Source organism: Aphelocoma coerulescens, chromosome 4 (assembly GCF_041296385.1).
Source record: "Aphelocoma coerulescens isolate FSJ_1873_10779 chromosome 4, UR_Acoe_1.0, whole genome shotgun sequence".
NCBI lineage: Eukaryota > Metazoa > Chordata > Aves > Passeriformes > Corvidae > Aphelocoma > Aphelocoma coerulescens.
This window is the reverse complement of record NC_091017.1, coordinates 71,966,966-71,979,613: the sequence shown is the minus strand read 5'-3', so window position 1 is coordinate 71,979,613 and position 12,648 is coordinate 71,966,966. Positions and strand designations below refer to the sequence as shown.

The window sequence follows — 12,648 nt, the reverse complement described above, 5'->3', positions numbered from 1 at the left end:
TTCCCCCCTTGTCCTACCATGCCATGGCCTTGTCAAAAGTCCCTCTCCAGCTGTCTTGGAGACCCTACATGTACTGCAAGGTGCTGAACTCCAAGGTCTCCCTGGAGCCTTCTCTCCAGGCTGAACACCTCCTGCTCTCTCATACCAGTGGTGCTCCAGCCCTCTGAACATCTTCATGGTTCTCCTCTGGACTCACTCCAGTAGGTCCTCTACTACAGGAATGTGGTAAGATTCTTTATTGCTGGTGCTTGGTAATAAATCTGAGCAAGATCACGATAAAATAAATGTTTAATATAGGACACACCATTGCTGCATGCCAGTGCTACCTTGGAAAGACAAATTTTTCATCATTGCCCCTGCTGATTTCATGACATCCAATGTCGCTTCTTCCCATCTGGTAGTTGTGAAAAGTCATTGGAGGTTTTTTTCCTGAGGTTCTTATTTAGATATCATACACACCTTCTTCCATTTACGCAACTCTCTGCATTCAGGTTGTAGTAGGAAAATCCATCCAAGAACGACTTACCATGTACACCTTCAGGAGAATTTAAGCCCTATTTTTATTTATTCCCATGTTCTCAGATAAGACATTGCAAACAGGTAAGTCAGATTGATTTCCACCCATGTAAGGTTTTACCTGGTAAACATAACTTTAAAATTAAAACCAGAACTCTTACAAAGAATCAATCGTATTTTTATTCAGCTCTTCAGAGAGTTTTAAGATTAACTGCATGTATTCATTAAACCTTTTCCTTAAGGGCTATCCAAATAATACTGTTAGTTTTAAACAGGTAAGCTATCTAGCAAAAGAACCACCAAATACCACAAATAAGAAATCCTGCAGTATGTCTTTGGAAGAAAATGTCTTGTAATCCATGTAAGAGCTTGAGTATTTATTACTCAACTCCTTCAACAGCTCAAAGTCAACAACACTTCTTTAAAAACTGAACTGAGAACCACAGTCTTACTGAGGTTTGTCCTGACTGGAGTGGTGCTTAGCTGCAATCTAACTAGTTTTAGAAAATCATAGAAAAGGTTTGTTTTGGAAGGGACCTTAAAGACCATCCAGTTCCAACCCCCTGCCATGGGCAGGGACACCTTCCACTAGACCAAGTTGCTCAAAGTCTCATTCAACCCCCTTAGCACTTCCAATAATGGGGCATCCACAACTTCTCTGGGCAACTTGGTCCAGTTTCAACACAATAAAAATACTGAAGAGATCACATGGTAATCTGGTATTTTGGTTTCAAGCTATGCCAAACCTCATGGTAGAAAAACTATTCATATAATGGATTAAAAATATCTCTTGCTTGGAAAAAAATATCTTTTTGGGGTTGACAAATTATGTTAACCTAAAAAAACCAAAAGGTAACGTATTTTCTCAATATCTTCTGGAACACACTACAATTACAGAAGTAATACAATGTGGAAATAAATAATATAGCCATGACCCATGCATTGAGAAAGACCTGTTGAGCTGCAGCACACCAGGAAATTTGGGCTACACATTATATGCTCATATGGGGTATTTATACTGACACAGTCCACCCACAGATTTTCTTTAGTTTAATGACATCACATTTATATAATATACTTCAGATTACTAACATTGCCCACCCACAAGTCAGTGATGTGGAAAAGCACACACATAGCTGGAAATGCAATACTAAATCACTCAGTGATTTACACACAGTAATAAAAAAAAAATTCTTTCAGTAAATATTTTAGCCACTTGCATTACTTAGTTTTTTAATTTTTTTATTTTTTTATTTTATACATAATGCTGTAAGAAAACTGATTCTAAACCCTATCCTCATATTTAAGAAATGTACCAAGATTATGTGAGAGGCAATGGTGTGTTCTTTACTGCAAACAGAGAGCATCTTCTCTAGAAATGGCCCTATATGTGCATGTGGCTCTTTGGATGATAACCTGAAGCTATCATGAATACAAATGCCTATTTTTGTACTCTATTATTTTCATGTTCATATGGATTTTTAACAAGTTGTTTCTCTAACACAGCCTTTAAGAAGCTCACTAACGTTGGAGGCATCTCAGATTACTTTGAGAATTTAAACCTGAGGAAAACTACTTGTTTTAAGGAATTTAAGTCAGGTACTATCATTAACATAAATCATAATTTTGTTTCAGTAATTATTACTAACTTTTCTAAGAGGCACTTTTGTGGACAGAGCATTAAAAGATGCAAGGGTCTCATACATTTATGACTGTTACTCTGTCATACTTTTATACTGACAAAAGAGGTAAGATGAACAAAAGCAAAGTTCCACTGAAGTGAAAACTTCCAGTCAATTCAGAGTAGATTCCACTGCAAGAGCAATTAGGAGTTTAAAGCTTTTATTAAATGAGATACTGTTGGCAACTGACCTGGTTGTTTTCTATAAAACCATCTGCAACTACATGTATCTATTATCTAAGTTTCTCAAGGCCTTTATGATTTTAGCTTCCCATTCTTTACAAGAAATATTTTTATTCCAAACAGGCAAAGTGCTGTAGGAACTGAATGACTGGTGGTGGCAAAACCACAGCTCCAAAATCCTACCCTCTCTTCTGCAACTATTTCAAGGGCCACATCCTTTGTATCCATGCCATATTATGTAAACTTTCCAGAAGCAAATGTTACAAAATGCTTATTTGTAAAGGCTGCTGTGTAGTGATAGGTGCATGTCAGACAACACCACCCGGCCCCGTAAGAATCTTCCAAAAGTTGAAAAGTCCTGCAGAGACCATTTTAAATCTAGAAATTATTTCCCACTGAAGTACTGGAAAATATTTTAAATTCAATTGCTGATCAGCTCCTAGATTTTTTTAGTAGTTTTCAGACTTGCCAACATATCTGTCTGAAACTCCAGAACTCAATTTAATTCTATTCAGATGAAGAGTGACATACCACTGAAGATCTCTCTGGGAAAGAGACAAATCCATAGTACCTGTCTCACTGTCAAATTCTCATTTATACAATTTAAAACAACAGTTAATGAAAAACAGGGAAGCCACAGTTATTAACAGGTAGTTTAGATACTTGCATAGTAGATGTTGTACATAAAGCAACTGAGATATGCTGAAACAGTTAGTGTCCTTGAACTCAACCAGTTTGGATTTTTACAAATGAATGTTATTTAAAAAATCCAAAGTTAAAATTCAACCCCAACAGTATAACATAAATGTTAGTTTTCAAGCGATGCTGTCAGATCTGTTTTCAATTCCTTACCCCCCTCTGAATTCTTGCTTGCAGCCACATTTGTAACCATTTCTGGCTGACTCCAAGTGGAGGTGGGTGCATTCACCACCTGTAGCTCAGCTGAGACTAATGTAATGTTCCATGGTTGTGCTTCCAATACTTGTACATTTTTACATCCTACCACTTGTTGTTCCTGCTCAAACCAGTTACCTGTCAGAGTAATCAAGAGGTGTGCATGTAATCACCAGCATGTCACCTCTGCCCATGATTTACTGGTAAGATCCTTTTGATTATTCAGGTGGGAAGTACTAAGAGCTTTTGTTCTCGTAGACCAAAGCTTTAAAGTATTCCTTTCCCTATTTGACCCACCTGTGAATTTACTTTACAAATTAAAGCTCAGATGTTTGCTGCATTCCCTTCCAATGTATATAAAAAAAAGTCCCATCACCTAAAGAGTATTGAAACCCTAAGCAATATAGCTCCTGGAAACCAACAGATATAACCATAAATTAGCAGTGTAGGTAAATGGGTTATGTTTACAAATCCTTCTGTTGTTTGAAAAAAAGACATCCATCAAAACGTATGCTAGAGGCAAATTAATGGAATAAAAGGTCCATACAGGACTTGTAAATCTTCAGGAATTACATTTCTTAGCTCACTGCAACCCTTTATGAGTGGAGAGGAGCAGCTGAAGGGACACAACTGGTACACTTCTTTGGAGAACAACTGCAAAGATTAATAATAACTTTACAACTGGATTAAAGAATAACAAAACTATCAATGAAGTCTAACCAAAGCAATTTTCTCAGTTAGCCCTTTATTAAAGAATCAAAACCCATGTTAAATTTAAAAATGTAAAGAATTTAACCTACGGTAAAACCTGAAAAGACAACAGTACTGCAAATATAGAAGGATAACCTTATTCCATCCAAAATGTAAGAAAGGAAAATAGGAGTTTAAACAAAATTAAAACCCAGGAGCTGACATCAGGTGAGTAAAATCCACAGATACAGGTAAAAGTGGAAAAGAACTGAAAAGATTTACATCTGTTTTCAACACTGTAAAAGAAACCCTTAGAGTCTGTACCCTGGTAGAACATGAAGTCTCAGAAACAGATCTAGCAGGCCTTTAACCAAACCCACTATGAAACTCAGTCAAACTGAAAAAGTACCCAAGTACTACTCATCGTATTAGGCAAACATCTAGAATGCAAAATTTGGCTCGGCAAGTCGGGCAAGGCACTTGGCTTGACAGCCAGGTCTCTGGGTGCTGCTGGTCCTGTCTGCTGGCAAACCACTTGCCCATGCAGGTGAGGCACCACATGGGCCGGCAGTAGCACTGCTGGCATTCCCCCTCGTTCGGCTCCTGGCAGTTCTTGATGAGCTTGATGTTAGCAATAGTCTGCATACACCCTATGCATGGCTCCAGCTCCTGAGGGAGGAGAAAAAACATCAAAATTGTGAACTGCACGGAATGGGTCCTGTTACTGCTCTTCAAAGGCATTTAGAAATTCATCTGTGGCAGAATAATCAAGGCAGAACTGCCCCACCAGAGGATATCAAGTGGTTTTATTAGAACACTCTCTAATTAATGACAGCAAAGCTTCTCTTTGAACAGAAAACCCAGAACTGCTGCATGAGACTAATGGTTAAACAAAAATTATTGAAAAATAAACATTCTTTCACTGTCTGAAGAGCTTCCAGCAGCCACAGCAAGGTAAGCAAGCAGCCAGCTTTGTCATTCAAACTATTTTTAAAACAAACGACCAATATAAAGTAAGGAAAACAAACCAAGCAAACAGTTCTTACCACTTAAAACAGCAAATGGCTGTTGCTATCTTCCATCTTTCTAAGTAAGAGACATAAAAGAGGAAACCAGGGCTGTACTGAACACAAGGACACTCATCCTGAAGGTCTAGAAACTTACTTAATTTTTCTTGGATAATATTGGAATAATTGATTTCCCCCACAGTTAATTATGACACATGCAGTTGCATATGGGGACATCATCTTGCTATGAAGTGTTTTACAATTAATAAACAATAATTAGCATTTCCCACATGTCTTCCAGCTGTCCAAGAACTTGACAAAGTTCAAAAGACAGCACACTGAATAGGCATGGAGACCTGAATCTTCATATTGCTACTGGTGGAACAAAAACCAGCTCTCTCTGTGGTCTCTAGTTCCCATCTCCAGTGACTCTTCCCTTGTCAGCTCAAGTGTCTGCTCAGCTGCACTGGCAGCTGGCTGTGGATCAGATCCAGACTGAACACAAGCCACTCAGCTTTAACTTGTGAAATTAAGTCTTATCTCAGGTTTTAAGCAGGAAAAATTCTAGCATAGAAAGATTAACTAACTTTTTCAACATATTCATGGAGCTTCAAAATAGGGCAAAATTCAGTGTTGTATTTTTAACATTCTTCTCATAATCTCTGGTGTCATTTATCACTCAACATCAAACCCAAGTTCAGTAGCTCAGCTGCCACTTAAATGTGTCACAAATGAAATGCTCTGCAAGAAAGCAGCTTTATCTTCTCTTTATTGTGAGCATCTCTCTTTGCTCGCATTGCAATCAGAACACACAACATGATGTGCAGACACACCTGATCCAGTTTTATTTTAGCTAGTTCATGAACCATATAAACTGCACAACACTACCAAAAATACCAACCCCTCCTTCCATTAGCTGAATCACTGGACCCAAACTCCCTGCAGGGTCACCAGTACTGGTTTAATTGGTTCCCCCTGGTACACTGGACAGTGCTCCAGTCACACTTCTGACTGCTGCACAAGTATAATAATGACCAGGTCTCTGCGAGTATTACTGCAGGTAGGACTCTATGCTGTTATAATTAACACCATATAATAGTGGCCATAGTAATTATAGCTAAAGCAAATCCCAATTAAGAATCATTAGTTTATTTCAGCAGAAGATCCAGCAAAACCTGGCTGTCTAGAAAAGCAAGCTGTACTGGAGCAAACTGCCTAAAGAACAGCAACAGCAGCTGTGACTCTGGCTCCCCATAAACTTTCTACAAGCGGAATGTCATCATTTCCCAATGTTTTCATGTAACATTTTAATGGAAATTATTACAGTGGACTTTATTTCACTGTGTTATTTCTCATGTCTTAATACCGTAATGCTCACAATACAGCTTGTCTCCTCATAGCAGGAACAGAAGCAGCAGCCAGAGCTACATTTATGACATGTTTACTGAGACAGCAGGTGAGCATTTGTGAGGGAAGCATCACCCTGACTGAGCAAAGAGCACTTGTGTTTCTGGCATCACTGACCAGGAGGCCTGACTGGAGTCAGCCTGGCTGTGCAGACCCTAAGAAATTGTGCTTGGCTGTATCTTCTCAAGAAGCTAAGGAATTTAGGCCATGTCTTATGAGGGGCCCGTGAGATGAAACTGTAAGTGCTACAGCTGCACACCCACACCATGGGGCAGTTTAACCACCAGTCACTCTCTAAGTGACTGCAGCCCCCAAGCCCATGGAGCTCTCCTGCAGGGCAGGCTCAGGTAGGTAGGACACCTCTCAAGGTTTACCTCTTGAGGTCAAGAGATTCCCTACCTGCTGTTATCTACAGCAAGGTGACAGTTTATATTAGATCTAAAACATATTGTATGCAAGGTAGCCGAATTATTAGAAGTGTAGTGAGTAGTAGAGTGTTTGACTGCTGTTCAATTACTATTTAATTAATGACTGAATACTGCTTAATTATTAAATGAGGATTATTAAGCAGTAATCACGTGATAATTGTAATTTAATCATCATTCATAGTTTAATCCATATTTTTAATAAAACCTTTTTTTTGACTCCGTAATAATGAATTCTCTTAATAATTCACCGGAGATAGCCCTAGGTAAACATTTATCAATTGCACAGTAATCACAGGCTCATCTATATTGAAAGTATAATTATTACAGTCTCACATGGATAGAAAGTCTCACCTGAGTGCTTGGAACGTGATATGTCTGGTTTATTTCCACCAGAGATGTAAAGGTTTCTAAAAATAAATCACTAAGGCTTTGATGGATCACAACATTAGCTGCATTGCTGATAGGAGCACGGAGCTTCTCCCGGAGCTCCCCATACTCTGTGGAGTTCAACCTGAAGAAGAAAAGATGGAGCAAAATGTTACCATGATTATCCACCCAAATACCTCGATAGTACCTTGCAGAGGTTAACATCAAGGAAGTGAATCCACGGAAAAGCTATTTAGGCTGGTACTTATTAGTCAGAATAAATACACAGCATTGTCTTTTCTTGTTTCCTTTTGCTGATTAGTTACTGGTTTTGGCAGAACTTGGTCAACAGAACACGCTGTCCTCATTCATATCTGTGTAAGATTGCCAGCAGGGTATGTCAGAGATCAGCTAAAACATCATCCAAAAACAAAGGAAGGCTTTTGAAGTAATCAACATGAACAAAATCATGCATTAACTGCAAAGTGCTGTTTGCACCATTTCTGTCACCTTTTTAATGCCTTTTACTTAGACTATATCTAACTTCTCGTTTATAAACTCCTGAGGACAGAAATTAATTGTATCATGCAGCAGGCATCACAAGGTGATATAGTACTACATAAGTAGCAGAAGAATGTCAATCTATCAGGTTCTGTGATTTTATGATACAATTTTAGGTAAATCCAGAAATTTCACAAAGGTGACAAACCACTACTGATTTAAGGCTGCAACAAGCTGTGTTCCACACCAGCTGCTCCTGTAAATTAAAGTGATGCCCACAGCACTCAAGTGGCACCTGAGACCTCACACAGACCCTGCAGTGACATATCCCTGTTGTCATCCCTTTTTATGGTAAGAGTTCTGAACTGTAGTGTCAGAACTCTCCAGCTCAATGCTTCCACTCATGAAACAGCTTTTATGGAGAAGTCCTGGGAAGACTGCCCTCATTTTCCTACCACTCACTGAGTTCCCAGAGCCCAGCACAATGCAAGGCTGGCTTAGCTCTAGCTCCCAGTGGTCTCCATTGTTTTTACTGCTACAGGATAATGTCATTTGTTAACAGATGCTGTCCGTGAAAATCACAGGGACCTTTATATCCAGAGGAACAATTCACACTGAACATGCAGGAAAACATGGCCCACCTGCACAAAAACATTTTTCCTCCAGAAACATCTCACTGTGTTTGATTCTGATTCTGCATATATACAATGATCCTATATGATTCTGCTACATTCTAGCAGAGATTTACTATTTCTGACATCTTATTAGAACAGCTTTTAAACACTGTTCTTGATGCTATTCTGTTTAGTCACAAAATACATTTTGGGGTTAGGACTATTTTCCCTAAAAGGAATTGTCAAACAAGTAATGATTTTCTCAGCTGGGGATATAGTTTGACCACTCTGGCACTGAAGTGCTTGCAGAATAAAATCATTAGTTGTTTACTACTCATTTGGTCACCACAGGTCTATAAAAGTCTCTTTTCTTAGGATTGTCATGCTTACCTTAACTAACCTCTTGTTCTGAGTTCTGTTCACCTGGATCTCTACCATAATCACCTCTTGGCCTTCCTCGTGCTTGCCCCACTGCACACCTACAAGTCTGGTGATCTGTCTGCTTTTAATTACCTAAATACCTAATAAATGCTCCTGACATACAAATTTACAGCAAAAAGACACTCAAATACCTTTTCAAATATAGTTTTAGAAGCACTAACATGGCTCTTAGTAACACAACAACAAAGAGTTTAGCACCCTTCTCCTCAGAGGTTTCTGCAGAACTAGTTCTTTAGCCTGGTTACACAGAGAGACTGCTGAGATAAACAGCATGGGCCCTTGCAAAACAAGCCCTAACAGTCCACGTTTGCTATGATTTACTGCTGTAAGAACACATAAATCAGAAAAGGACCAAAATTACTTCCTTGCTTTAGGGGCAGTAGCTCAGTGAGAGCTCTTCTGAGCAGTGATAAAATTATGAGCCTTAAGCACAAGGAAAAATCCAAAGTTGTGGGTGAAGAACACACAGTTTTAGACAAATAGCTATTTCTCTTCTACCCAAAATTTGGAAGACCAAAAATTCTACCTTTCATTCCTGTTCTCCATCTCTCACCTAATTTTATCCAGTTACTTCTTTCTGCATCCAGCACAATCCTCTCCCTAAGAATGGATCAAAGAGGGCAATCCCTTTGTTTATCCGTTGTGTATTCAATGCTGCACATGTACAAAGCTTCCTAAACAACCTTCCCTGCACTGCGTGGCAGCACTGCACATGTTCAGCACCTCTGAACACCAAGCAGGGAGCAAAAAGGAAGGGATGAGACCAGGGAGTCTCCAGATCAGGCACAAAAGCACTCCATCAGCAACATCCAACAGCACACATGTAACATAACAGTTGTTTTACCGGATATCGAATGCCTTAACGTAGGGATTAACACTGGCAACTCGGATGGTGAGGAACTGCACAGGCACGTTGGAGTCTGGGGTGAGTTCATGCTGTCTGGAGTCTGTCACCGTCAAGTGAATGTCCTGCTGCTGGGCAACATGTAAACAGTAGGTGGTCACTTTAATCACCCACGTGTCTGTAACGATCACCCTGGCTCCTGGCGCTCCAGTAGCAAATTTGTCGATTCTCCTGAATTCTGTGTTGATGGAAGAAGCTACTGCCCTCCAACCCGACTGTGGGAGAGCATGAACAGCAAGTGTCCGGGCTAGCGGATGATTATTCCAACCCTTCCGTGACCAGTAATATGCCAGGGCACTAGTGATTGCTGGGAGGAGAACTGCGAAGAAGAAGAAAGTTTTCCATTCTTTTGAAGCCAGGTAGAAAAAGCAAAGATGTTTTTCAGGTGCAGCAAAGCACATACCAAGGTAATAACCTGCAAGGAAAAAAACTCATTTTCAGAAAACAACTAAGTACCTGCAAAAACACATAGCCCTGAATCATATGGTTATCTAACCAGTGAGCTCAGCTCCAGGAGAGGTACTGTACTTCTGGATGGCTTCAAATTCAAGCCTCTTGTCTTAAGCAATCGAAGGTAAATTCTTAAGCACCACTGATTTTTACCAGAATTATGTAGCTAAACAAAGCTGATTTGAATTTGCTGATTGAATAAAATTATCTGCAAGATGCCACTTAATTTTAGGAGAATTATATGGCTAAAGGAAGCCAATTTGCTTTCTCTGGTTAAAACACAGAATCACAGAAGATGATGAGTTGGAAGGGACTCACAAGGATCCAACACTTAGCCCTGCACAGGACACCCCAAGAGTCACACCATGTGCATGAGAGCATTGTCCAAACACTCCTTGAACTCCATGAGGCTTGGTGCTGTGACCATTGCCCTGGGGAGCCTGTTCCAGTGCCCAGCCACCCTCTGGGGGTGGAGCATTTTTCTAATATCCAACCTAAACCTCCCCTGACACAGCTTCAGGCCATTCCCTCGGGTCCTGTCACTGTCACCACAGAGCAGAGATCAGTGTCTGCCCCTCCTCTTCCCCTCATGGGAAGTTGTAACTGCAATGAGGTCTCCCCTCAGTCTTCTCCAGGCTGAACAGACCAAGTGCCCTCAGCCACTCCTCACACGGCTTCTCCTCAAGGCCCTTCACCGTCTTGGTTGCCTTCCTTTGGACACTCTCTAATAATTTAATGTCTTTCTTATATTGTGGCGCCCAAAGCTGCCCGCAGCACTCGAGGAGAGGCCGCCCCAGCCCAGAGCAGAGCGGGACAATCCCCTCCCTTACCCGGCTGTCGATGCTGTGCCTGATGCCCCCCAGGACAGGGATGTCCCCCCCGGCTGCCAAGGCACTGCTCACTCACATTCAACTTTCCATCGACCTGGACCCCCCGGTCCCTTCCGCGGCGCTCCTTTCCAGCACCTCCTTCCCCATTCTGTACTTAAACTGCAATTCCTTTGTGAATGCGCGTGCTGCGGTGCAGCCAGCTGGTTACAAAGCTCGGGGCGCACATTCCAAGGCAGCCGGAGCGCTACTCACCCAGGGGCAGCAGGGAGTGCGCCAGCAGCGTGCCGGTGCTGCGCCGCAGGTGGTACTGCACGAAGGCCGCGTCCTCGCTGCCCAGCCAGGCGGACAGCAGGCTCTGCACCGTCAGCCCCGCCGAGCGCACCTCGTCGGGCGGGAACACGAAGCACACGGCGAACACCAGGTAGGCCAGCGTGAAGGTCACCGCGGGGCTCTCCATGCTGCGCCCCACCGGGCGCCGGGGTCCCCGGGAGCGGCAGTTCCCGCCGCGCCTCCGGATGCTCCAGCGGGGAGCGGTACTTCCCGCCGCTCCAGCGGTACTTCCCGCTTCGGCCCGGATGCTCCAGCGGTAGTTCCAGCGGTAGTTCCAGCGGTAGTTCCCGCCGCAACCCCGGATGCGCGGCGCGGGCGCTGCCGGGCTGGCGGGGCCGCCGGGGCGGGACCCGCCTCCCCTCGCACTGATGGTCCCCGCCCCTCCATCCATCTCCTCCCTCCCCTCCATCCATCTCCTCCCTCCCCTCCGCCCCTCCGCGCCTGCCTGGCCCCGAGCCCCGAGCCACGTCCCCGCTCCAGCCGGGAGCCGGGCCTCGCCCTCAGCCCGCGCCCGCCCAGCCCGGCCGGGACGCGCAGCCCCTGCCCGCGGCTGGCCTCAGGCATTGTACGCGCTCGAGGTCATGCTCCACAGGCCTGGCAGAAGGAACCGATTCTAGTTCTTCATGACCGTAAAAGAGCTCTGTTGGATGAGGGCAACGTCTTTCTGAAGCAGGGAAATGACCTATTTTACTTAAGCGTCGGAAAAAACTCCTCTTTGTTTCTCCTTGTGTATTTTATGTAATGCTTTCTAATATTTTCTAATAAAACAGGGATGTAGGATCTTAAAATGCCTTAAAGGGAGGCATATTTTAAGATATCTTTGCACATCCCCAAACAGTAAATGGAGAGGCCTAGCCTGAATTTCTGGTTACTATTGAAGTACAAGTTATAGCTAATAGCCACAAGATTTGCTGTTTCTTCCAGAATGTAGCAAACCCCCTGCATGCACCCTGTTATAACCACAAACTTCCAGATTCGTCTCTTTTAGAGAAAGGGGAGATTGTATAACTGGAAAAGCACAGCAGAGAAAGCAGCATGTCATGTTACATGCTACTACTGATGGGAAACCAAGTCAATAGTAAATGCCACCCACGGAATGTGACATCCTAACGCTGGCAGATGGCTGATGTGTTACTGTTGTGATGGAGATCGGGAATTTGTGGTGGTTTAGTGACTCTTGAGGATGGTTACATCACTAAAGTCATGTTTGGATTCTGTGAGTCTTATTTCATTCTAAAAGACATCCTTGTTAGCAAGTTTATTGTTTTAACAATCATTTCGTTGTCGCTGTCTGGTGACTCAACAGTAAGGACTGTTTTAATGTGCTGAATGAACTGTGAAATTCAGTAATAAAAAACGGGTTGTGAAGCAGCAAGTCTTCTTTCTGTGATTTCACGCAAAAGCAC

The 12,648-nt window shown here is 42.4% G+C and overlaps 1 protein-coding gene across 1 annotated transcript; it reads right to left on the bottom strand.

Annotated features, from left to right (window-relative positions):
- Positions 1 to 541: 541 nt before the first annotated feature.
- TMEM129 (transmembrane protein 129, E3 ubiquitin ligase) lies at positions 542 to 11,596 on the bottom strand. The gene is made up of 4 exons (XM_069014638.1): positions 11,165 to 11,596; positions 9,573 to 10,047; positions 7,158 to 7,317; positions 542 to 4,633 (listed from the first exon to the last, which is right to left on the bottom strand). Exons 1-4 carry the CDS (start codon positions 11,367 to 11,369, stop codon positions 4,385 to 4,387), a joined length of 1,089 nt encoding a protein of 362 aa, XP_068870739.1. The 5' UTR covers positions 11,370 to 11,596; the 3' UTR covers positions 542 to 4,384.
- Between the last annotated feature and the right edge of the window lie 1,052 nt (positions 11,597 to 12,648).